Here is a 25,653-nt window from a genome sequence, read left to right on the forward strand (position 1 = left end):
GGACTCCTGGGGCCAGGAGGCCTGGTGGAGCTCCCCACGGTGCCCTCCAGCCGTGGAACCCCCCAGCCGCGGGTGCCCCCGACTTCCCCGCATCCACGAGCAGAGGATGGCACCACGCGACCTCCTGCTCCACCTAACGCGTTCAGCTCAGACTCAGGTCCAGGAGCCTCCTCGCTGTTGACTAGCATTGTGTTCACTGGCAGAACATTCTGGAAGGGCTGGAGCACTTGCCCCGCTTTATTTGTAGTCTGGGTCCTGACTCCGGACCTGGGAGCTCCAGTCAAGCCAGGTCCTCTTTTGCCCGATTCCAGCAGAAAACAGTTTTTCCCTCAGATTAGGGACAGACCCCCCTCTCCAGCTCCTCTCCCGGGTATTTCTAGGGGTTTGCCTGCTAAGCCCTGAGGTCCCCGCAGGCAGGACCTGAGTGGCCTCCGGGATGGGCAGGCGCATCAGGGCATTTCAGGGAAGTTTCCCAAATACAAGAATGTGGCCAATCAAAGCAACGCACTCCCTCGTCCCCTGGCTCACGTGAGAGGCCTGCAGGCTGTGCCCGTGACCAAAAAGCATGCACACGTGGGCAGGGGCCGAAGCTTTGGAATAAAACAACGCTGTGCTGGGTCCCGTCTGGGAGAAAGAAGCAACTTGCCGCGCTCAGCTGCAGCTGGCTCCTCCTGGCTGTCTCCATCTCGGGTGTCGAGCTGACTGGCGTCGCCGTGCTGCGTGGCTCCTTGTACTGCAGCTGGGGAGACAGGCACATGGCAGTTAGGGTGACGGGGAGAAAGTGCAGACAATGCAGGAGCCCAGGTGGCAGGAGACGGCACACGGCCACAGGCACGTGTGGGCCGGAACCTCCCCAGGACTCGAGAGTGCACTTTCATCTGCTCCAACAGCCGCGTGTGCCCAGCTCCCCAGCCTTCCCTTGGCCAAATGTTTTAACTAGATCTCTGCTCGCTGGTCTTCAAATACTCTTATTTACTGGTGGCCTCTCTAAGTTTGATTTGAATGGTAATAGAACCTTTTCCCTCCTGTGAATTCTTTTCCTCACAGCATGAAAGCAACACTCATGAAATTGTTACTGTATATTTAAAAAGAACAGTTCTGTGCTTTCTCGTGCCACCGCGAAGGCAAGACACACACACCTCCACGCCAGCACCTGCCAACACCGCAGTGTCGGATGCTCCTTCACAACAAAACCGGGGACCTCACAGTTTCCTCCCCTACAAAGCTCCGCCCCTGGGGGCCCTGCCCTGGCACCCAGCAGGATGGAAGTGTCCCCAGCCCCGCAGTCCTGGGGAGCAACTCCTGAGCTGGGGATCCGGACTCTAGCATGCAAGGACTGCCCCCGAGCCATTCCCCGACACCCCAGGAAATAAACATGCATTAGACACAAAGGAGAGAATAGCAGGTCCGACAGGTAAAAGTAGAGCTGGAGGTTAAAAATCCCATTTTAAGAAACTCCATAGGGACAGTCTTAATGATATTTTGGAGCTTAAATTAAGCATTAGGGATTTTTTTTTTTTGCAAAAAATCACAAGGCCTCCAGGGCTTGTAGATAAAATGGCTTGAGATACACCTCTCTGTGGTGAACATGCAAGCAAAGAGACATTTGATAAGCCTGGAAAATAAATGTAAAGGATCGGGCTCAGCACCCGAGGCTGGCGGAGGTGGGGGTTTATGGTCTGGAGCTGGGCCCGGCCCACAGCCAGCCTCCGGGGTCCCTCCACTCCATGTTCCCCAAACGCCCACCATGTGCACAAGAGTTTCCACGGGCCACACCTTGGCACCTGCTCGGCTGTTATTTTTACAGCATTATTTTTTAATACTTTGAATACTAAAATTAACTCAGGCTTATTTTTGAAAGAAAGTCACTTTAAAGGACTCCTGTGTTTCTACCATGAGTTGAAAGCTGATAACCCTTCCTTGAAGAAGGCAGCGTTAGAACAATTTAATCGCTAAGTCAAGTCCTGCTCACCTGTGGACCACCGAGCGTCTTCTTGAATCCCCCCACCTTGTCGCCTTTGGACTGAGCCCCGCCTCACCTGTCCCCTGCAGGACTGCACCCCAGGACCTGGCACCCTAACCAGCTCTTTCTTCAGCAGGCCGTGGATCTCAAACACAGTTGGTTTGGTCTGCCAGGAAAGTGCATCCTCAGTCAATCTCCCCCAAGCCTCTGCTTGTTCTTCCTGATCTACCTCGAAGCCCCCCGCTTTGCCCAGGGCGTCTCCTCCCCCTGCTGACATAGCCTGTCCTTCTCGGTGGCTCCACAGCACCTGGCGACAGGTGCGATTACTTACTACCAAATGAGATATTGCACATACAGCACTCAAAAATAGAGCAGATACATAAATACGAATTACTGCTCCAGCACCTGGAACGGGGTGTAACCATTCAACAGTGCTGCCTCAGTTTCTCCCAGGGGCCCTGAGTAAACCCACAGCCCCAGCCTCACAGTGTGTCTCAGTTTTGTCTGAAATACCTCAGACTCAGAAGAGAGCAGCTGGTGAGATGCTCCTTTGGTAAATGCATGCGCACGTAAAGCTGGGCCAGCCCAGGGAGGGGAAGGGGTGCCAGGCCCCCCCCATTTCCACTCGGAGCTCCTGCAGTGCTGCTCACTGCACTGGGAATTCACCTGCACAGGTGGCGTTCTACCTGCACAGGTGGCATTCCTGCGTGACACACCCACCTCCAACAAAACACCCAACACAAATACTTAAAGGACTGTGATCACACATTGCTGACAGCCTTCTGGTTTTCCTTCACTCTCTTTAGCTCTGGAGGATCCGAAATGGCTGTTGCCTGTTTCATTTCGTCTTTGTATTTCACCTACGTATTTATAAGAAAAATGTCAGCTTTATTCTATACAAGGCTTCATAAAGAGTTAATAATTCTTCATTCACAGCTATTACACAATTGAATTTTTAATGCGAACATTAATTTTCCTTCAACAGGAACACAAGATTTTATTTTATCTGATGCTTTATCCTATAGTGCAAAGAAACCCATATCTATTTACCTATCCTTCACTACAGGAGTTTTTAAATTTAAATAAGCAAATGTTGCTTATGGAAATAAATTTTGTATTAGGCAGATGCACCAACAAACCTTGGAAGTTGTCTTAAGTAATATAACGAGCTATTATTTTCTATCAGAAAAGCAATTTCCACTTAATAAGATGTTAAATAAATTTACTCTGTATTTACAGGCAAAAGGCAAGTTGAGTTAGCTCCAGTGTCATGAGAACACTGTTTATCTGACTGAATGCACACAAACAATCCACAAGGAGGAAAGTAATGAAGTGACCAGTGACCACAGTAAAAGAACAGAAAAGGAAGGTGGAGGGGGAGCTCTTAAAGCCCCAGCCACCATGTCCTGGTCACTCTAAGAAGGATGAGGGTCAGAGGTCGGGATGCACCATGTCCCACACACCACGCTGCGGGGAGCCCACCAGGGTCCTAGCCCCAAGTGGCTGAGGAGCTCCTCCCCGGTCACATCTGCCTGGAGGTCACTGACCAGGGGACCAGGCCGGCACACCCTGTGCTCGGAGGTCTCGGGAAACGACCGGCACCACCGCCGAATCACGTGGTGCTGTCAGGTGTCTAAAATTAGGGAAAAGGGGACTTTATCTACACTGTTACAGGATGGAGTCGTGGGCTGGACTTAGGAGACACCTGCTGAAACTAGCAAAGACCTAACAAAACATGTTTCAGAAAGCCCTTGGTAACACTTAAAATGACTAAAGCTGAAATCCATACCAACAGTCCTGAAAAACCGGTACCTAGAGACCTCGGCCATCACCTCTGTCTTACTGTCTGTGGATTTAGTATGAGCATCATGCCACTGTGTGTCGAGATCCAAAACAGTTAAATTGAGAGTCCACGGGGATGGGCTAACTCTAAACAAAATTCAAGAAACAGTTCCTCACTGAGAGAGCTAATCGCTGAAAGGCTTGGCCTCTGGAGGTGGGAAATGTCGAGATCTTTAAATGCTAGAGAATCACATCTTGCTTTGACAGCTCCAGCTCATCTTGAAAGGGCAACTTTCCATTTGAATACCAAGCAGGAGTTTATGACACAACATCACGGAAAGACAGAACTACGCATTAATTGTTCACCAAGAGGGGCAGCGGGATGCTGGCAGGAGAAGTGACACACTGCACTACTCTGTGTGGTTTTCCTCGGGTGAGGAGCTGAACGGGACTAAGGAGGCGCATTTGTGTTTTTCATGAGACTCTACACTAATCAAAATGGCACAGCCACCCTCCTGCAGGCCACATAACTGCCACTACACAACACGTACAGCCTCGTCTCACCATGCAGCAAGGGGTCCATGTCAAATACTATCATTGGAAAATAAGGAAGCAAACATTTTATGCTTCTCCACCAGCCCTGGGTGCCGCCTACCAAAGCCCCCACCACCGACAACGGCTGAGCCCTCTCTGTCCTACCCCTTATGCTTTCTTCAGGAGACAGTTTCACTTGTGCTGCAGAAATTGTATTGCACGAATATTCTGCGGATTTTTTTATAATCCATTGTCGCAGTGTGTTTTGCCATAGCATCCCCTGCCTCTCCTACTGTTTGTCCAGAATCTCCAGAGCGGACCCACAAAACTCTTGGAGTTACTCACAGGTGAGTCGCTCCTCGAGGAGCTCCACCTGATTCCTTAAAGAAGGTTCTGGAAAGCAAAGTCCAAGGGTTAAGGGGTAGGGAGAGGTCACGGAAGGGGGCTGGCCAAAAAGGGACCTCTTTTTTGTTTATGCCTTGACAAAAAATGAAGTATCCTCAACAGGCATGGCAGAATAACTGCACGTGGGGTAGAAATCACCCGCTGTCAGTGTCAACACTGAAGGGAGACGTTTTTAACTCACAGGGTGAAGCACCTCCTTCTCCCTCCCCAGTGGTAACTGGAAGGTAAGTTGATTTGCAAATCACACGGAAGGTGTGTGATTCTCTCTGCTGCAGGCTGGCAACGTGGAAGGCAAATGGGGCCACAAAGCAGAAGGACAGCAGACATGTGTCTGAGACAAAGCTCAGAAACGTGACTGTCAAGAGGTAAGAACAAACCAGAACTAGTTTCTTTTCCCAAACTAAACCCTCATTTAAGCCACCAAATAAATGTTCTGGTGCCTTGAATAAATCCCATCAGGGCAGAAGTTCTTTCAGGTACTGAAACATATCCCTTCTTGGTGGAATTTAATGCAGTTAATATTCTGTTCAAAAAGATGAAACCTAACCACAGATTTCATCTCTGGACTACCAAAATGATCTCTTATGCACGAGGAGATACATATCCCTCAAATGAAGCCTTTCTTTAGGGTCAAGAGGAACAAGGTACAGTTTTCACCCTGAAAGTGAGGCCCCTGATATTTGTGAAACAGCATTTCAACAAGGTGAAAAAGAAAAGAAAAAGGCAGCCAGTTCAGAAAAGAAGTAACAACATTTATCCAGTTGAAGTTTGCTTTTGAAAGGATAATCAATGCTAGAGGGAACTTACTGAACTGATATTCTGCTGATTTCTCTTCACCCGTTCGATCTCTAGAGTGTCTTTTACTGCGGTGCCAGCTCCCAGTTCTTTCTTATAAAACACCTTCATTATAGGAGGAAGGAAAGAATAACTATAAGCTCATTAGAAATCCAAATCCCAGGATAAATTCTTCTAAAAGAAAAACAACTTTTCAGGTTTTACAGTAAGATGAATACAGCTTCTATTTATGAGCAACATCACATTTTATTAATCAATTAAAAACCCATTACAATAATAAATGTCCAACTTGAGTTCCATATTCTGTAATCGTACAAGTCACCATCTAATATCAGCCTGGCTCACTGCAGGTTCTTTGCTTGGAGAACATCAGGTGACCACACAGAGTTTCCTTCTTCAAATATAAAAGCGTGCCCCATGTGTAAAGCACTTATTACAAATGCTCACTAAGCAGCGATCATTTAATTTAAAAACAGCAGGAAATTAAAGCAACTGCTGTTTTCTAAACAAGAAGAGGCCCTCATTCTCTTCAAAGGAATGACGAGCTCTGTCATCAGCATCCCCCAGGAACTCAGAGTCTATTTTCCTCCTCCTCCACTCCTCTCGGCATCCATGCCCACTGCCAACACAGAGTAAAGCAGACACCGAGCACCTGCTCGAGTGAAAGAGAATAATTACAGGGAAGGCGTGTGAGGCCGGAACCACCCCTCTCTTGACACCTGGTAATCGGGGGCCCTGAGTGGGGGAGAGGATTCCTCTGGAAATCCAAACACCCTGGCACCACAGGGACTGAGAGCCCAAACAGCGCACCCCTGCCCCTGCCCCTGCCCCTGCCCCTACCCCAGCCGTCACAGGGAGACCGTTCATTTCCCCACAGAGCTCGGCTCACCCTGTGAACATCCCAGAGCCACCCGGCAGCATCCAGTTAATGAGAAAGTGGAAACTATTCCAGAAGTCCTCAAACTTCACAGAATTTACATTACAATGAATTACTTGCTTAACTACTAAATGACTGAGCTAATTTGACACAAAAATATTGGCTGTGTGGTTCATTTTTGTCATTTTAGAACAGAATTCAAGGTTACACACCCATCAAATGTGGATCTGATCTCTTAGTTAATGGTGATGATACAATTCCTACACCTCAAAATAAAAATAGGAAGGTGCGGGAATCGGTTAGGAACTATTAAATCCTTAGATGGGTTACCAGTGCAAACAATCAATTATCAGGAAAGAAATTGCTTCCTAAGACTCTTTTCAACTTCAAAGTAAAATCTGTGTGTAAGATTTAACTTCTTTCGGGTTATATTTTAAAAGTCAGTTAAAAAGATAACTATTGCTGCTACCAAAGAGGACAAGTGGATTCATAATTCCAAAAGGAACCATGATTGTAACTTTTAAGAATATTTAGCATTCTTGTCCTTTTAAAGAAATAAAGAAAATACATTTGACAAAAAATTCAAGCAAAGCAGCAAAAAACCAGACCCGCTTTATAAAACATAAAATTTCAAGATGGCAACTGAGAAGAAAGAACGGCTACGTACTGTGCTAATGTTTTGCTGAGTTGCCTTAATTCTCTGAATTTCAGGAGTATCAGCCACAGTGGAATAGTTGGAAAGCATCTTCTCTGCTTCATCCTTATATTTTTTCTAAAAATAGAAACACTTCATATGACTCTGAAACCACGTGTGTGTGAGACAGAGAGAGATCCCACCTCCTCCATCTCTACATTACCACGCGGCTCTAAATTATTTCTTATGATTCAAAGCAGCTGATGCAACACAAAAACGAAGGGGGTACAGAAAACTGCTTGGCAGTTCCTCAGAAAGTTAAGTAAAGAATTACTATATGATCCGGCAAGGCCACTTCTAGGTATATATCCAAAAGAATGAAAACAGGGACTTGAACTGGTGTTTGTACACTGATATTCATCACAGCTTTATTCACAACAGCCAGAAGGTGGAAACAACCCAACTGTCCACTGATGGAAGAATGGATAAGCACAATGTGGTCCATCTAAAGGGGAATATTAGTCAGCTGTAAAAAGGCTCCTAATGAGTCTTCAAGAATTTTAACCAATTTGGTAAATTTTTGTTAAAAAGTATTATCCGCATGAACTTCATGAATCAAATTTAATTCCTTGGACAATTTTCTATAACCATTTCATGTTTTTTCTACCTCTTTAACTCTTCTTTCCCATTAGTATTCATTCTTTTCCAAGGAAATTTTATGGTAAAGATATGATTCACTTGTGAACATTTTTGCCGCAATCAGATCTGATCAATAACCTCTTCTTCCTTAAGTGTTTTCTCTTTATAGCCATTATTTCTCCTATATCCCATTTTTCCCAGAGGATATCTGACACATAGATTTGGCAGATCTAGATTTAACCAAGAAAACTTAATTCTACCCTTCATTTTTAGTTAATATTAAATTTCACCTAGTATAATTGTGGCCTCTGTATGATTATTATAATAATACTATCCATTATAAAGTGAGTAAAAGACAAATGGTTTGCAATTATTTTTCTGTAGTATGAATAAAGAGCATTAGACCCAAGGTACAAAATAGTCAAAAGAAAAAGGTCAAAACGTTCTGGACTCAAAACTGGAGCCCGAACAGTTTTGGCCGGTCATTCCTTGACGATAGAGTGCACCGACTTTTAATACAATTTACACAGACACACACAGCACGCAGCAACTGGAGATCAGAACACCTTCTCTCGAGCATCCTCATTCTCTACCAACCTGGCTAGAGATTTCAGAAGCTCTCTTGGCTCGAAGCATTTCAGGAACATCCATGCCCACTTGCATTCCTTTCCCTTTGATTTCGTTTTCTAAGTCTTTCTTATATTCTTTCTAAGAGAACAGAAAATAATTTTCAGAGCTTTGCTTAACCTCCCCAGCAATGTAGATATTTATGTCTGCGACTCTCAGAGCTGGCCACGTAGAAATGACACATCTACAAATAAATTAACGCCAAATCTGGGAATCCTCTCATACCGCTTGCTCATATAATTTTCAATTTTACACACTTCCTTTATGTGATCCAAAGTGTTTGTCTTTAACCCCATCTCATTCCTTCTTACCTGGCTGGCCATTTCAGAAGCTTTCTTAGCTCTCTGGATATCAGGAGTGTCCACAGCCACCAGCATTCCTTTCCCCCTAATTTCAGTCTCCAGATCTCTCTTATAATCCTTCTGTAGAAAATAAAATTTGCAGTTAGGGATCTACAAATATTTGAAAAATAAAAAAACTGTATTGAAAAGCTGTGATGTCACTATGATGTCAGTACATGTTTTTTGGAAATAAGTTGGACCCTTATTTCTTTTATTTCTATAGAACTAGAAAAAGTTGCAACTTGTGGTAGGAACACGACTTGGAGCAACTTATTCTCAAATAATCAGAAGACTTTTTTCTATTAACCTGAATTAAGAAAGAAAACAGAGCCAGGCAAGAGGGACATTTTATATTTGAATGTGATAAAATTGATAAAGTATAGATTAATATGTAACTTAATTGATAAATATCAATAAAACATGAGTGTAAAGTAGTAACTGTTTGCTCTGGGGAGTAAGTGTCGGTTGCCTCCCTGGAATCCACCCCCTCTTTTCCCAGCCCCGAATCCCTGGCTCCCCACGGGGCAGCTCACTGCTCTCCTACTGCAAACCATCCAGAGCAGGTGGAGGGGCCTGTCCTGGGCCCTGCTGGGCCTGGAAAAATCAATACACCCATCCCTGGCCCACCATGACTGGCTCGAGGGGGCACATTTCTCTCTCCACAGAGACATCCGAATAGACTTTCTCCATCCTTCTGGAAACGAGTGAAGGAGGACACAGCCCCGGAAGCTGCTGGCACCCTCTTTGCAAGAAAGCCTGCCTGGAACCAAAAGTTCTTGAAGGAAATGAAAAGCGCTGCTCCAGTGAACACAAATGGTAAGAAAGCAAAACAGCCTTATTGCTGATACAGAGAAAGTCTGGTCTGGACAGAAGATCAAACCAGCCACAATGTTCCCTTAAGCCAAAGGCTAGTCCTTGGAAAGGCCCGATTCTACGAAGGCTGAGAGAGGAGAGGAAGCTGCCGAAGAAAAGTCTGAAGCTGGCAGAGGACGGCTCATGACGTTTAAGGAAAGAAGCCATCCCCGTAACATAAAAGTGCAAGGTGAAGCAAGTGCTGATGCGGAAACTGCAACAAGTTATCCAGAAGATCTAGATAAGATGATTGATGAAGGGAGCTACATTAAACAACAGATTTTCAATGTAGACGAAACAGCCGTGCTTTGGAAGAAGGTGCCATCCAGGACTTACATAGCTAGAGAGGAGCAGACAATGCCTGAGTTCAAAAGCTTCAAAGCGCAGGCAGCCTCCCTTGTCAGGGGCCAATGCAGCTGGTGACTTTTAAATTAAAGCCAATGCTCACTTACCAGGCTGAAAATCCCAGGGCCCTTAAGAATTCTGCTAGCTTACTCTGCCCGTGCTCTGTGTGTGGAACAGCAAATTCTACATGACAGCATATCTGTTTGCAAGACGGTTTACTGAATATTTGAATATTTTAAGCCTGCTGATGAGACCTACTGCTCAGAAAAAGACTCCTTTCAAAATATAACTGTTCTTATTTCTAAATTCTGAGATGCTGAGCTGTTTGTGTATAACCTGGTCAGTCCCTGGAACTTCGGATATCTGTGTGATACCTGAGACTCAGAGCCAGAGTTCGGCAGCTACGAATGTCAGTATTACCTCATACAGCAAATGGCAAAAAAGCTGAAAAAGAGATCATACTTTAATTAGAGATATGAGCAAAATGAACTTGATTAGAACTAAGGTAAACCAGACTAAAGGGAAGAGGGTAATATTGACTGTGTTTTAAAACCTCAACTTCTGTGTGAGACCAAAGGAAGAGAGTTTATTTGGTGCAAAATCTATACTTTCAGTAGCACACTATGTAAGTTAACTTGAATGGTCAGTTTATTCAAACACCATAATTACATGGAAACTTGAATGAGGGCAAGATCTTGTTGGTTCATACAGGTTAGTGTGAAGCCTGGATACATCCCAGAGTAATTTGGACAAAGAATAAAAAGTATTTGCAAAACCCCCTTGTGGGACTGGGGAAAAATTGGAGATCCCCACCTGAGGAATTCTTGATATTCTCACAAGCACTGGGGACTACTATTGTAGTAGACCAAGCCCTCGATCTTGGGTCTTGCCCTTATGAAGCTTATTCCTGCAAAGGAGAGGCTGAGCTTCTTATAATGGTGCCTAAGGCTCACCCCCAGAGAACCTCTTTTGTTGCTCAGATGTGGCCTCTCTCTCTAAGCCGGCTCGGCAGGTAAACTCACTGCCCTTACACCCTTGACTCCCAGGGGTATAAATCTCCCTGGAAATGCGGGACCTGACTCCTGAGGAAGAGCCTGGACCTGGCATCATGGGATTGAGAAAATCTTCTTGACCAAAAAGGGGGAGAGAAACAAAACAAAATAAAGTTTCAGTGGCTGAAAGATTTCAAATGGAGTCAAGAGATCATTCTGGAGTCTATTCTTATGCATTACATAGATATCCCTTTTTAGTTTTGGGGTATTAGAATAGCTAGAAGGAAATACCTGAAACTATTGAACTGCAATTCAGTATCCTTGATTCTTGAAGACAATCGTATAACTATATAGCTTATATGGTGTGACTGTGTGATTGTGAAAACATTGTAGCTCACACTCCCTTCATGGACAGATGAGTAGAAAAAGGGGGACAAAAAGTAAATGAATAGTTGGGGGGGGGTGGAGTATGAGATGTTTTGGGTGCTCTTTTTCACTTTTACTTTTATTTTTATTCTTATTTTTATTTCTTGGAGTAACGAAAATGTTCAAAAAATTGTGGTGATGAATGTAAAACTATATGATGATACTGTGAACAACTGATAGTATACTTTGGATGATTTTATGGTCTGTGAATATACGTCAAAAAAATTGTATTAACAAATAGAGATATATAACTGCTCAAGACAATGCACCTGGTCACCCAAGGGATCTGCTAGAGATGTGCAATGAGATGAATGTTGTTTTCATGGCTGCTAACATCATCTATTCTGCAACCCATGGATCAAGGAGTCATTTCAACTTTCAAGTCTTATTATTTAAGAAATACATCTTATAAGACTATTGCTGTCATAGATAGCAATTACTCTGATGGATCTGGGCAAGATAAACTGAAAACCTTCTGGAAAGGATTCACCCTTCTAAATGCCGTAAAGAACATTTATGATTCATCAAAAGGAGTTTGAAAGAATTGATACCAACCCTCATGGATGACTTTAAGGAGTTCCAGACTTCATTAGCAAAAGTAACTACAGATGTGGTGGAAATAGCACGAGAACTATAATAAGAAGCAGAGCCTGAAGATGTGACTGAATCACAGCAATCTCATGATAAAACTGTAATGGACAAGGAGTTTCTTCTAGTGGATGAGCAAAGAAAGTGGTTTCTTAAGACAGAATCTATTCCTACTGAATATATTGTGAACATTGCTGAAATGACAGCAAAGGATTTAGAATATTACATAAACTTAGTGGATAAAGCAGCAGCAGGGTTTGAGAGGATTGACTTCCATATTGAAAGAAGTTCTACTGTGGATAAAATGGTACCAAACAGCATCGCATGCTACAGAGGAATCTTTTGTGAAAGGACAAGTCAATGCAGCAAACCTCATCGTTGTCTTCTAAGAAATTGCCACAGCCACCCCAACCTTCAGCAGCCACCACCCTGACCAGTCAGCAGCCGTCAACATTGGGGCAAGACCCTCATCATCAAAAAAGATTATGACTCACTGTAGGCTCAGATGACAGTTAGCATTTTTTAGCAATAAAGTATTCTTATTAAGGTCTGTACATCGTTCTTTTAGACACCAGGCTACTACTGCACTCGTAATAGACTACAGGTGTAGTGTAAACATAACTTTTCTATGCACTGGGAAACCAAAAAATTCATGACTTCCTTTATTGCAATATTCACTTTATTGTGGGGGTGTGCAACCAAACCCGCAATATCTCTGAGGTACGCCTGTATGTTCTTACAAAATCATCTCTTCCCCAAAACTCTTCACTCCAATGAATGGTGGGGAGTCTAAGAGGTGTGGAACCAATTCCAGAGTACTTCCTTTTTAAAATGTACATATAGTTTGACTCCTACAACGTTGGAATCCGCTGTCTGTCATATCTTACTGTCCAACCCAAAACTCGCAAATTAACATCCTGTTGTTACATGTATTACATGAAGAGGAAAGAAGTTACTGGATGAGAGAACGTGGTCATTCAGGATACGTAATACCTCAACTCAGAATCCTGCCTGTGGAAATTTGGGGCTTGGTGACTGAGCAGCAGAGGACATTTGGAGAACATGTGGCCGAATCCCTAGAGATCACTGTCACTCAGAATCTCAGCAGGTGGACCCGGGAAACCCGGCAGCACAAGCCACCCCCTCCCCCACCACCTCATAATCTATCCCTAAAAAACAACAGTGTGGAAACACTCCTCATAGCCTAGATTAACAAGAAATTTTTTCTACAAGGCGAGAAGGTGGGAAGACGGGTGTGTATGTGTATTCTGTTATAATGCCTTTTCCCAAGTTTCCTTCAATGTATTGAAAGGATACCAGGAAGGCAGCAACTATAAATGTTCAAATAAGCATAACAACTTCCATTCTCCATGGGACCTTGACTCCAAACCGTTAAACTAGCCACGAAGCTTTGGGAAATCCCACATACTAAGTTGTTAATAGTGTTTATTAATCTCCAAAAAGAGATTTTCAAGGTCCCCTCTCTCTCTACTGGCCTCCCTCGCTGTCTTGAAACTTTACTGGCACGTTGTATTTCAGAGGGTCAGTGCCAACTTGCACTCCCTTCCCTTAGTGTTCGGCTGCGGGTCTTTCTTGTTAACCTACACAAGACATTAACTAAACAAATGTGCGCCCACGAGACCCACGCCAGGCCGATGGGAAGACAACACTCCCCAGGCGGCCACCATGGTTCGGGTGTGGCACAGGCCGGAGGCCAGCCAGGAGATTCAACCCAGGACTGCACCTGAAACTATGCGAAAGCAGAGGCTCCCTTCCCACTGGGACACTGGCTGCAGAAATGAGGAGGGGCCGCCCCATGGAGAGAGCCCCCCACGAGCAAAGCCAGAAGAGAAGGTAACAGACTGGAGGGATGGAGGAAGGGAGCCCTGGCATCCTTTGAAACTCAACCTGAAGTAACCCTGACTCAGGACTTGTCTATTCTACAAGCCAATACATTTCCTGTGTGGTTTAACCCAATTTGAGATGGGTTTCTATCATTCGCCATCTGAGCACCATCATCATCATCATCATCATCATCATCATCATCATCATCATCACTACAGCTTGCTAACCTATGGGGATAGACCTTTAATGTTTTTTGCTGTTAAATTCAGCTAGAATCCCCTCAAAGCATAGTGCCACTATTTGATACCAAAGTAGTGACACAGCGCAAGATCCAAGGATGGAAAGCGCTTCAGAGACATTTAATTCCTGCTTGTAAAGTTCCTACAAAGTGAGCACCAGGCACTTTCATTTTACAAAGAGGTTCAATGAGATTCATTCATAGCCTAGCAAGGACTGGGGTGTCAGCTGGGTTATGTTCAGCTTTTTAATTGCAGGTATTGGTAAGTCGCAATAGCACACTTTTCTAACCTTCTGCCTTTTACTAGCCTAAAATGTTAAATTAAATCTCATAAAATTATTTTGGTTTTGGTATTGTCTACCAAAATTTCAATTATTTTACTGTATAGAGTTTCTATAAAATGAGGAATTGGTCATTTTTCTCACACTATAGAGAGGGGACAGTGATCATCAGTTCTTTTGTTGTTTTGTTTTTAGTTTTTAATTCACTGATTGGGAAAAGACTACTAAGTCATAGCTGCTTAAAATCACCCACACATCAAAACTGTGGAACATCTAGCCTTTGAGAAAGATTTACAGGTAAGGATATGAGCTGAGAATTTATACATTTTAAGTCATTAAATAAATACACTCACCTCACTAGCCATTTCAGATGCTCGTTTCGCTCTTTGAATATCAAGAACTTCAGAATTTAGTTCCATTCCTTTCCCTTTTATCTCATTTTCCAAATCTTTTTTATATTCCTTCTACAAGACAAGAATATTACAGTTCAAAATGTAATGTACTGGGCAGCACTTCAACAGATGTGCTATTTTACATGTTTTCTTAAGTATTTCCAGAACAGGATGAACCCGACCTCCAGGTATCCGTGCTCCGTAATTCCTCCAGAGACTTCAGTTTTCCCACTAATCATGCTCAGGTTAACAATCTTTTTCCGTTCACCCTTTCTCCAAATGTTTGGGTACCATGTCGGATTTTTAAAAAATATGTCTTCCCTTTAAATAGTGAGGAAGACCTCTGTTACACATCTTCCTATTAATTAGTTTAAGTATATCTTTGAAAACGGTCTATAAAATACAAATCACCAAAAGAACATAGTTTAAAAAGGAAGGAAGATTACAAGATAAAAAGGACTGATGCGGCCAAAGGCAGGGGAAGGGAGTTCCCTTTTTATTCGATGACATATATTCCACACCAAGCAGTTTCCTACAGATTGGCAAGACGTAGTTTGAATTTCATCTCTTTTCATATTGCGTTTTTAAGTAGATCCCAAATGTGCTATACTAACACTTAAGTATAACTGGGTGTTTTGCTAATGAATTGCTTGTTTTCTTACCAGCTGCATTATGAAAACAAAATATATCTTATTATTTGGTTGCAGTAAGGTTCACTTTCAGGTAAAAGATGAAATTTCCTTTAATGATAAGAAATCAGGTTTCAGTTAATTCTAGGGCTCCTTTCATGCTCTTTGCTCTTGGGCCAGTGTAATTGCATCAGCTGGTCATGGATTAACTGTAACCTTCTCGCTCTGTTGGGACCAGCATGGAATTTTGGAAAGAGCTGCAGCCCAAGGACTCGCAAAGATCTGATTCTGACACGTGACCTCCAGGAGAACTTTAAGGAAGCCTGGATTTCTACACTGGCAAAATGAAAATAAAAACACTGCTCCACCACTGTCAACGGGCAACTGAGGAAGTCAAATGAAATGAAGTATAAAATGACACTGGGAACTCCAAATGGCAACGTAAAAGTGACAATCACAAAGTGAAGAATACAAAGTCAACGAAAGCTAAACGCTTACACTTAGAAAAGGAAGTTGCAATTGCCCTAACTCACTAAAAATCCATTTTTTTAAAATTAGGCATCTCTATAACTTAATTAAAGGTTTTCAAATTCTAGTCCTCTGGGCCTTTTCCTATCCTGGTGTATCCAATCTGAAGTCTAAAAGAAGACCCACCTGAAAATGAGGAATTACAGAAAAAGGCAATGGCATGTTTATTAAAGTCATTCATGGATCTAAAAATAGATCTCACGTTGTCATTTGAATGTAGACGAGGAAAAGATGCCCCTTTAAAAAATTCACATACTGAGTGCATATTTTTAAATAGAGGATGGTAACAGGAGAAAGTCAGTGATGGTGACATCTACACCGTCAGGCCACATTTAGCAGAAAAAAGAATCGTCACCACTAATCTTATTATCAATAGAAAAAAAAATTCAACTGGACCTGAGCCCAAGGGTCCCCTGGGGGTAGTGGGGATGTGACTGGTTTCCTGCCTCCCGCTCATCCCTACAACGTTTCAGTGTTCAGAAAATCTCACAGGAACTGGGAGTGAGAAAAGGTAGCGTGGCAAGAGAACGTTTTCATAAATTATATGCCTACTTCAGCCCACTGCATAACAGTGAATCCCACCAAATTTCTAAAAGCCAAAAGGTAAAGGCCAGTTGGCATTTGCTCATTAAAGAAGTTCTTGGCACCAGCTCTGGGTAGGCCGCCGGCTCTCCTTTATTTCACTGGCCCAAGACATTTCCTTCCAGAACGGCTTCTCCACTTCAAAAAGTCTTGATTAAACGAAACGCCCTAACATATTCCTTAATTTAAAGATGCAAGCAGAGTTGAAAGAGATCCAAGCTACTTTTCAGCTATTTAAAGAAAACCTTTAAACCAACAGACTTGAGCATGATGTTTTTAATTGTTAGACTCGAGGACTTTAATAGTCAACAAATTTAATCATTCAATTGTGAGCTAAAATGTACCATTAAGTTTGGGGGTAGGAGGGGAAATCCTGCTGAGAATAAATTACAATGAAAAATGGGACATGTGCTCCTCTGTTGTATCTGCTAAGAATATTATTATTTTCCTTACTTGGCACACAAACCATTTATAACCAACGTATCACTTAGCCAGACCGTCACACATGAGCACCTCATTTCTGATATCAAATGTCAGGATGAAGCTTCAGAGAAGCCACAGAAAATGCTGGTCCTACTGTGCATTTCTACAATACCTAAACTTGAAACAATCACTCTTGCCTCACACATATCCAAACTATTTTTTTAAATAATTGCTGCCAGGCTATAAAACTGACTACTTATAAAACTGCACTACAATCAAAACACAAAGTCAGAATACATATTTTTCAAGAAATCTGGGTAATTTCTTCCCCGACTTTAAATGAAATGTTACTATGCTTTCTTGCTTCTAATGAAAATGCAAAACTTTATTAGTAAATGTCAAAGTAAGGGAAAGAGTAAAATGGTTGACATCATGAATACTGAATTAGGAGTGAATTATTAAGAATAACTATTTTCTGGGTTACTTGACTTTTCTTTTGCAATATTTAATACTAAATAGAAAGCTCCTACCTCTTTCAGAAGGTTGGTGATATACTTCACGTGCAAAAATTCTGGAGTCTTGTCTAAATCCAGTGATGGCCTTCCTTTAAGCTCCTTCTCGAAATCCTCTCTGTAAATTTTCTGTTAAAGAGGACAACACAGTAAGTTTAAATTTAAGAACTATTAGTAACTACTGAAACGGTATTAAAACAAGAGTTCCCAGAAGCAAACTGATGTTTCTTTATGTAGTTCTGCTACCCCAGAGACCTCTTACCTACAGGAAAATAATTCTGAGTTTTCATAAATTTTAGAATCCTAACAAACAAAAGCAGTCAACAAGCAGCATTCTTCTTCTAGGAAGGCATCCACGCGAGGCTGCTCGGCACCCCCAGCTCTGTGACGCTGAACCTCAGGAGCTGAGTGAATCTACTTTCCAACTGCATCACCAATCAATTCACCCAAAAAGGAGGGGAGCCACCCACCGGGGGAAAATCGGGGGCTCGGGTGCCCCATGAGCCAAGCTACCATTGAACTTCACGTGCCCCTAGTCCCTTCTCTGTTGGTCTTGTGTGAATTCAGGAAAGACCACTTCTAATGTAATGGGGGCACGGGGTATAGACATTTTCCTTTAACGATGTTGGCACTGAGACTGTGTGTCTGCTTTCTATGGAGGAAGCTAGGAGCCAAGGAGCACTGTGCGGAGAGTCTTATCTTGAATCTGACACATGGGCCTTCAGGTAACGGTTCATAGGAAGTAATGAAGGGAGGGTGCTGGGGTGGCTACGGGGGGGGGCCCTAACCCCCCACCACACCCCATCCCTCTGAACCCCAACCCTCAGCTATGGTTCTCTACATGCAAGTCTTTGAACTACTTATGTGAAAATTAAACACTTTATGACTAAAAAGACAGCCTCCATGTCGAAAACATCAATCAGTGTGAAATATTTACAAAACAAGGGCCCAAATTATACCCGCCAAATCTTTGATTCAAATTGCATTACAAAGATAAAAATAAATAAATTCTGCATGAGATGATTATGAACGCAAAATCAGAAGCTACTTCCAGGCTCACTACGCGCTTACTACAGAGACGGGTGAATGTAGAAACAAAGAGATTCTCCAAACTCGTGTCTGGGAAAGAGACGTGAGTGGTCCCCTCCCCGCGTTTGTGCTCCATGGCACTGTGTGTACACTCAAACACTACGTGTACACTCATACGCTGTGTGTACAAACACTCCGACACCATGCGTACACTCAAACGCCATGCGTTCACTGAAAAGCTGCATGTTCACTTCTAGGAAAGCCATGGTGGGTGTCCTGTACATACTGAAATCAAACAAAACTAACAAAGAAGCTTCACTGGGAACATTCTGAATTAAAAGAATCACTAAGACACCAAGAACACAGATCAGAAGTTGTCCTCTTCTTTGTGGAGAACTAAGCAGGACAACAGGGTTAAAAGGTAGAATTTAGGGTACTTCCGGGCCAAAGGTGACTCTTCAGTGTTTCCCTTCAGACAGTCCATTTCACAAAGCCTTATCCTCTGGGGGAAAAAGAGATTATCTCACTGAAACACATCATTAAGGAAGGTTGATTATGGACTAGAACCAACCAGTATGTAACTAGAAAAAAAAAAAAACAAAAAACCTTCGGTCTGTTCTTTGTTAGAAGAGCTGTATCTGTGAAACAGAAGACAAAAAACTTCAAAGCTAGACTGAAAGAGTCCTAAAAGAGACTGATTAAGCCTGTCAGCGGCACTAGAAGGAAGCAAGATAAGACTAATTACAGCCGATGACAAAACAGTCACTGCTCTTCAGGAAACCCACCTACCTCCCCGCCACCTCCTCCGGGAACGAGCAGCCCACCTCCCAGGAATAAAAAGCGAGGCTAAGACGGAGGACGTGCTTTCCACTGACTTTCTCGGTGCTATATTTAGCCATCCTTCACATCAAACTTCGTCTAGCGGACAGTTGTGGATATTTTCTTTTTCTAGCACTTAAGAGTATAAACTTGGTCCAAAGATTCTTTCTACTGGGAGACTCCTCCCTCCTCAAGCCCTTGCTGAAAGAAATGTAATTGCTGAGCCCAAAAAAACAGTAGCCAATAACTATGATTAAAATGAAAACGTCTCACCCTTTGCAAAGGAGAGTTCACCCCTAGTGACAACACCAAAAATCAGAATAGCAAACTTTGAAAGCCATTCTCAGCCTCAGACCCCCACGGCTCCCAGTTTAAATTAATTCCCCAACATATGATAAAGGCACAACCGCAGTGGAGTGGTCAAGCTGTCTACACACGATGGCAAAACAGCCAACCACAAGCGATGAGTCAGCTCATTTGGCTGGTCCTCTGTCAGCTTTCAGCATTTTGTTTTCCCTTTGCCTTGTGTGGACACAGATTGGGGAAGCAGAGCGCTGGTCCCACCGGCCTTCAGGACGGGCCTGAGGGACGGTCTCGGCTCTGAGAACACGGGCACGGCCGCTGTGGCCAGCAGGGACACTCCTGTCGGAGAATCTGTCAGCTTTCGAGGGTCCATCCGTAATGGAAATAAAGGCACGTCAGTCTACTTGGCCCCTCAACTCAAGAAACAGACAGCTGTGATTTTTATGACTTTAAGTTTGGGGAATCTTAGTGTTTCTTGAAGTATGCTTGTCGGAGTACCCACCTCTGCTGCTCCTGGGTCGCTCCTGCCAGACCGACTGAGCAGCCCCCAGAGGAGAGCCTGGGGTGTGCGTTCCAGACACACTCCCCAGAGACTCACCCAGTGTTCGGGTGCTAGTGCCAAGACACGGAAAGGAAGGGGGTGTTCAGAAGGACAGCACAGAGGCTCAACTAGAAGAAGAGGAGAGACGGCCTCCCTCTGTGAATGAGGCAAGGAGAATAGAGCAGAAGACCCACAATCTGAGAAGACTGGGTCATGGAGAGGGCTGGGTCATGGAGAAGGCTGGGTCATGGAGAAGGCCGGATCATGGAGAGGGCTGGGTCATGGAGAAGGCCGGGTCATGGAGAAGGCCGGGTCATGGAGAGGGCCGGGTCATGGAGAAGGCCGGGTCATGGAGAAGGCCGGGATATGGAGAAGGCCGGGTCATGGAGAAGGCCGGGTCATGGAGAAGGCCGGGTCATGGAGAAGGCCGGGTCATGGAGAAGGCTGGGTCACGGAGAAGGCTGGGATATGGAGAGGGCTGGGTCACGGAGAACCTGGGCCATGGAGAGGGCTGGGTCATGGAGAAGGCCGGGTCATGGAGAAGGCTGGGTCACGGAGAAGGCTGGGATATGGAGAGGGCTGGGTCACGGAGAACCTGGGCCATGGAGAAGGCTGGGTCACAAGAGAGACCCAGGACCAGAAGCGGGTGTGGGTGGAGAGCCTAAACCCAGTGCCCCCCTTCACCAGCCATACAGCATGGCTACATCCCTTCACACCACTTGCGGGCGAGCTGGGAGCCCGGGTGAGGGGGAAAGCACGGCTTACACAGGGAGGAAGGGAGTGAGTTCATGGTCTTCGTGACCCTGGGCCAGCTTGGTGGGAGTGAGGGGACGGTGGAGGACAGGGAGTCCGTACTGAGAGACGAGGACCTCATGGCCAGACTGTAAAGTGCAGGCGTGTCTACCCCAGGACAATGAATCAGAGCACACTCACAGGAAGAATAAGGTCCAAGCCTTGAGGGGAGAGGACCCTGAGCTAATTAGAGTAGAAAAATCTCAAGGAACCAAAGGCCCAGAAAGGTGAAAGGGCGCCCAGCATGGATACTTCTGTTACGGAAGATCAGGGAGGAGGACAGCAGGTCAACAGAGGTGAAGGAGACGGGGGGCTCGGGAAGACAGGGCAAGCCCGAAAGGCTGGTGCCAGCCTCCAGGAAGCAGAGCGACTTCTGATCCCTGTGTCTTTCGGTGTGAATTCATTTAACAACTTTATACAGTCGCCCAGAGAACCCAGAAGTAAATGCCCGTGGACGTGACAACCATCACCTCATCCCTGGAAAGCCAGGGGACGTCCATCGAGAAGCCTCACACAATGCAAGACGACAAAGAGGATGTAAACGATGAGTACTGTGCTTTACAAGCTGTTCTCCAAATGCAGAAAAGGTAACTAGGGCAAGCAACTTTTCCTTTTTATTTTTTGTCTACTCCTCATAGCTTTACATCAATGCAACCTGAAAGCATCAATTTTATAGAGTATTGGAGCAGTGAGGGTCCCTAAGATCTCCTCTTGCCTGGTGTCCATATTTGCCAAATGAGGAAAACAAGAGGTCAGAAAACCCAACGACCTGGACAAGATGGCGGATGCCGTGCTGGGTCCAGAACGCGGATCCCCTGCATTTCCCCAGTGCAACACTTTCTTCCAGCCCCACTAAACATTTTGAATCACTTTACTGATTCCTTTAAACAGATGATAACAAAGCAAGGGACCCACCTCACTCTGCATCTTTTGGGCCTCCTTGGAAGCTTGATATGATGGTGTCTCAACAAATTCAAGCATCAACTTTCCCTTATTTTTCTCATATTCTTCTTTGTATTTAACCTTCATTGAAAAAATATAAAAACATACAGAACTCAAAAGGCCTTATACAGATAGAGCAAAGTAAAATAACTATATGTCAAATGATTCTGACCATTTAGGTTGATCACCGGGTTCCCTGTGGTTAATGACAAAATAAGGAAGCAAACAGGAAATATATAAAATTTTCTGACGTGAAATAAAAATAGTTTAGAACCACCAAATAATGTACTTCTTGGCCTTGTATAAAGCGTTCAATAAAATAGCTGGATGGATGGATGGATGGATGGATGGAAGGATGGAAGGATGGATGGAAGGATGGAAGGATGGAAGGAAGGAAGGAAGGAAGGATAGATGGATGGAGAAAGAAGGAAAGGAGGGAGGGAGGGAGGGATCACTGTGACAATTTTGAATGTTACTAAATCATGAACAAAATGGAAAATATGAGTGTGATTCTCTAGCTTTTAGACTAGAGAGGACAATGTTTTCTGGGACTGCTGAATTTTTCCATATATATTGAAAAACACACAGACAGAGCTCCTATGTCATTTCTTTCAGTTTCACAAACTAGTATCATATCATGAATTATTGATTTCAAATACAACCAATCCTCATCTTACTTCAGCTTATAAAATGATATTTCCTCTCTACTAACAACAAAAATGAAATTATGTGTAAGACATCAGAGTGGTTGGCTTTTTAGCAATATACCTTTTTAAATTAAATTCACAGTGAAGCTTTGATCATAATTCATTTCATTCATAAAAGCATTTTCATTAAAATTCTTAAGTTTAATAATTTCTCAAATTATTTGATCAGTTGCATACTAACAACAATTTTAACGATAGCTCAATCCAAAAGAAATTTTTCAATTCTTAGAACTTTGTGGTGACAGAACTATAACAAACTTTTAAATTCCCATCTATAGATATATTTTTGTTGTAGGGAAGTATGGTAGAGTGATCAGTGAAAAATTTTGACGTATAATAATGTAACCAATTATATTAGGGTACTATTCTGTGATCAAAGTAGAATGAAAATATGGGTTCAAAGAGAAAAAAGATGTAAATTTCCAAATGTTAAAGGATAGCTAATTTGTACATTTTTAAAAATAAACAAAGGTGAGTTATCAAATCATTATGGAAGTTTGATCCCACAGAATACATTTAAAAGGATGATGTAAAAATGTCATCTTAGCAGATGATGGAAATATCATTCTTTGCAACTACTGAAGCTCAGGATTACAAAAATTAGATTTCAACTTCAAAGTGTGCTACGGAGAATCCAACTTTTGAAAGTTCTTTCAGTAGTTTAGTAGAATTTTATAGTTGGAAAGGACAATAATCTAGAACACACTGATAGGCTTGTTTTCCTTTTTTAATTACATGGAAAATTGAAATGAGAAATCATAGTAAACCTTGCACCTGAAAAATCAATTTTGCAGCTCAAAATGACAAAAGAGCACATGACAGAATTCTGAATCGTTGTGCGACTTGACTATCATTTAATTCCTGTATCGTAGGTTGTTGACCATGCAAGGTAACTGTTATTTTAAGAACTACTTTTACATTGAAACATGGTTCAAGCTCCCACCCACCTAATAAATACACAAAAACAGCATCTGAAGTCTGTGGAAGCAATGTTAGCCTTCTCTGTGCTCTCCTGTCGGCAACCGTGTGCTCAGCTGCAGAGGCAGAGCTGGGAGCCGTGGCTAGGATGCGCTGCCTGACTCGGGAGTGGAGGTTACCTGGCTCAGGAGCAGAGTGTTACCTGGCTCAGGAGCGGAGTGTTACCTGGATCAGGAGTGGAGGTTACCTGGTTCAGGAGTGGAGGTTATCTGGTTCAGGAGTGGAGGTTACCTGGCTCAGGAGTGGAGGTTACCTGGCTCAGGAGCAGAGTGTTCCTGGCTCAGGAGCGGAGGTTACTTGGCTCAGGAGTGTTACCTGACTCGGGAGTGGAGGTTACCTGGCTCAGGGGCAGAGTGTTACCTGGCTCAGGAGCGGAGGTTACCTGGCTCAGGAGCGGAGGTTACCTGGCTCAGCAGTGTTACCTGACTCGGAAGTGTAGGTTACCTGGCTCAGGAGTGTTACCTGGCTCAGGAGCGCAGCGTTGCCTTTATGGTGCACGTGTTCTGTAGCGTCCATGTCAAAATGATACGTTCCTTTGTTTTCCTCGAAAACCTTTTTATATTCTCGCTAAAATAAAGAACACAGAATAAGTTTAGAATCACAGACACTAATTACAGCACTTACTACTTAGGAGCACAAAGTGGAAACACAAGCCACAGGGGCTGCCAGGCTGGCACCGAGCGGCGGCGGCCACGGATGCGCTTCCCGAGGTTAGCGAGGCCAAGCACGACGCAGCAGCTCCCGCGGCCACTGAAGGCGCGTCCGGCACTCGGGGCAGCGGAGGCCATCGCACCCCCACCTGGGAGGGCACCCGACGCGGGGAAGGCGCCCACAAGCACTGGGGCCCCTGGAAACAGGCGAGGGGGCGAAATACAGGCAACTTGTCCTGCCCGATCACAGAGCAGGAGGAGAAGGAAAACAAGAAGGGACGAGGGAAGAAAGGAGAAGCTGGAGGCAAGGAAGGAAAATTTTACATAAAGGCCCAGCCGAGAGGAAGCTGGGGTCACCAGGGAAATGAGAAAGTGTGGGATAATCCAATGACCTTTCCTAAAAGGGGTAGGAGGGGCCTGAGAGAGAAACTGTGGCATCCAGACACAGTGTGTTGGATTTTTAAGGTGAAGAAATTGGAATAAGGCTGCTATCCAGGCCTACAGACCACTGAGAGCTTGGACCACAGGCCAGCAGCTGGGGGGGTGGGGAGGACGGAAGGGCCAGGCCACGCGAGCGGCCGTCCACGTGGGGAGCAGGCCATCCACCCAGGGCCGGGGCTCAGCGCTTTCCGGTGACGGGGAGCTGAGGCACGTGTCCCCCAAAACCCTAACCAGCATGAGTGAGGGAGAAAACTGCCCCAGGAGGGTCCAGGGACCCCTTACACAGCACATCTTGACCAAAGAGGTCAAGTTCTAAACTCTGGCTCCTCCGCTGATTGGAAATCATCAGCAGCAGCATCAACTTGAAGGATAACAACATACCTAGGGACTTCATAATTTGATTAAAAATTATTTATTGTATTTACAAAATAACCATGAATGGAATATAACACACTAGAACATATTCTGTTGCTGAGATAAAATCTAGAATAATCTAACCTAGGATATCATGTCTGGAATAATGGATAGATACCAAGAAAAGGAACATAAATACTGTCCGCAACTTGATTATCTATTCTGGTTGTAAAGAATTTCAGAAACTCCTATTTTTAAAAAAAAAAAAGACCTATTTGAACCAAGACCTGCAGAAAAAATGGTCAATACTTACTTTTCCCTATTATTTAACAGTCTCTATTGCCGCCTAGTGGGAGAGACACAGAGTAACACAATATATATATTTTAATTTATGGAAAGTTATGAAAGAAAGTGAAAGCTACTAGACCTCTATTTTCCAGGCAAAAATGTTTCCTCAAAGATTTAATTAATTATGTCTGTACAGACTCATAATGGACTAAGTTCACGCTGCACACTACATGTTAAAATAAAAAGAATTATGATTTGAATCAAACACCTCTAGAGGTCTTTTAAAAATAGCCATTTATAACAAACAGGCGAGTAATTGGTAGAATGTCTGTTGAGCCTTCTCTTGCAATATTTTAATAAAATTTCTATAGGTTCTATAGGTCAACAAAATTGCCATACTTTACATTAAAATTTAAAAGGGGATTCTAATATATAATAAATTTGAGCCAATATATTACTATACACCGTTAAAAGGAGATATTTCAAAGCAATGCATTTTTCAAGTCTTAAACATTCTCTCCCATAATTTTTCTATGGGAAAATAATCTGTAATCTAGACAAAAGCAGGGCCTGAAAGGA

At 43.7% G+C, this 25,653-nt stretch overlaps 1 protein-coding gene across 11 annotated transcripts in view; it reads right to left on the bottom strand.

Moving 5' to 3' along the window:
• Positions 1–25,653, bottom strand: part of NEBL (nebulette) — a 341,590-nt gene that overhangs the window by 40,568 nt on the left and 275,369 nt on the right. For 9 of the 11 annotated variants that reach the window (XM_037837685.1, XM_037837684.1, XM_037837680.1 and 6 more), the window contains 10 exons: positions 23,804–23,908; positions 21,630–21,737; positions 17,249–17,359; positions 14,518–14,628; positions 8,568–8,678; positions 8,227–8,337; positions 7,024–7,128; positions 5,492–5,584; positions 2,731–2,823; positions 647–739 (listed from right to left, as the gene is read on the bottom strand). The exons of 1 other annotated variant lie outside the window; for it this stretch is intronic. In XM_037837685.1, coding sequence (XP_037693613.1) covers positions 647–739; positions 2,731–2,823; positions 5,492–5,584; positions 7,024–7,128; positions 8,227–8,337; positions 8,568–8,678; positions 14,518–14,628; positions 17,249–17,359; positions 21,630–21,737; positions 23,804–23,908 — 1,041 coding nt within the window. The remainder of the gene's footprint in view (positions 1–646; positions 740–2,730; positions 2,824–5,491; positions 5,585–7,023; positions 7,129–8,226; positions 8,338–8,567; positions 8,679–14,517; positions 14,629–17,248; positions 17,360–21,629; positions 21,738–23,803; positions 23,909–25,653) is intronic. One more of the 11 variants, XM_037837687.1, reaches the window with a different exon arrangement.

This window comes from Choloepus didactylus, chromosome 5 (assembly GCF_015220235.1).
Source record: "Choloepus didactylus isolate mChoDid1 chromosome 5, mChoDid1.pri, whole genome shotgun sequence".
NCBI lineage: Eukaryota > Metazoa > Chordata > Mammalia > Pilosa > Megalonychidae > Choloepus > Choloepus didactylus.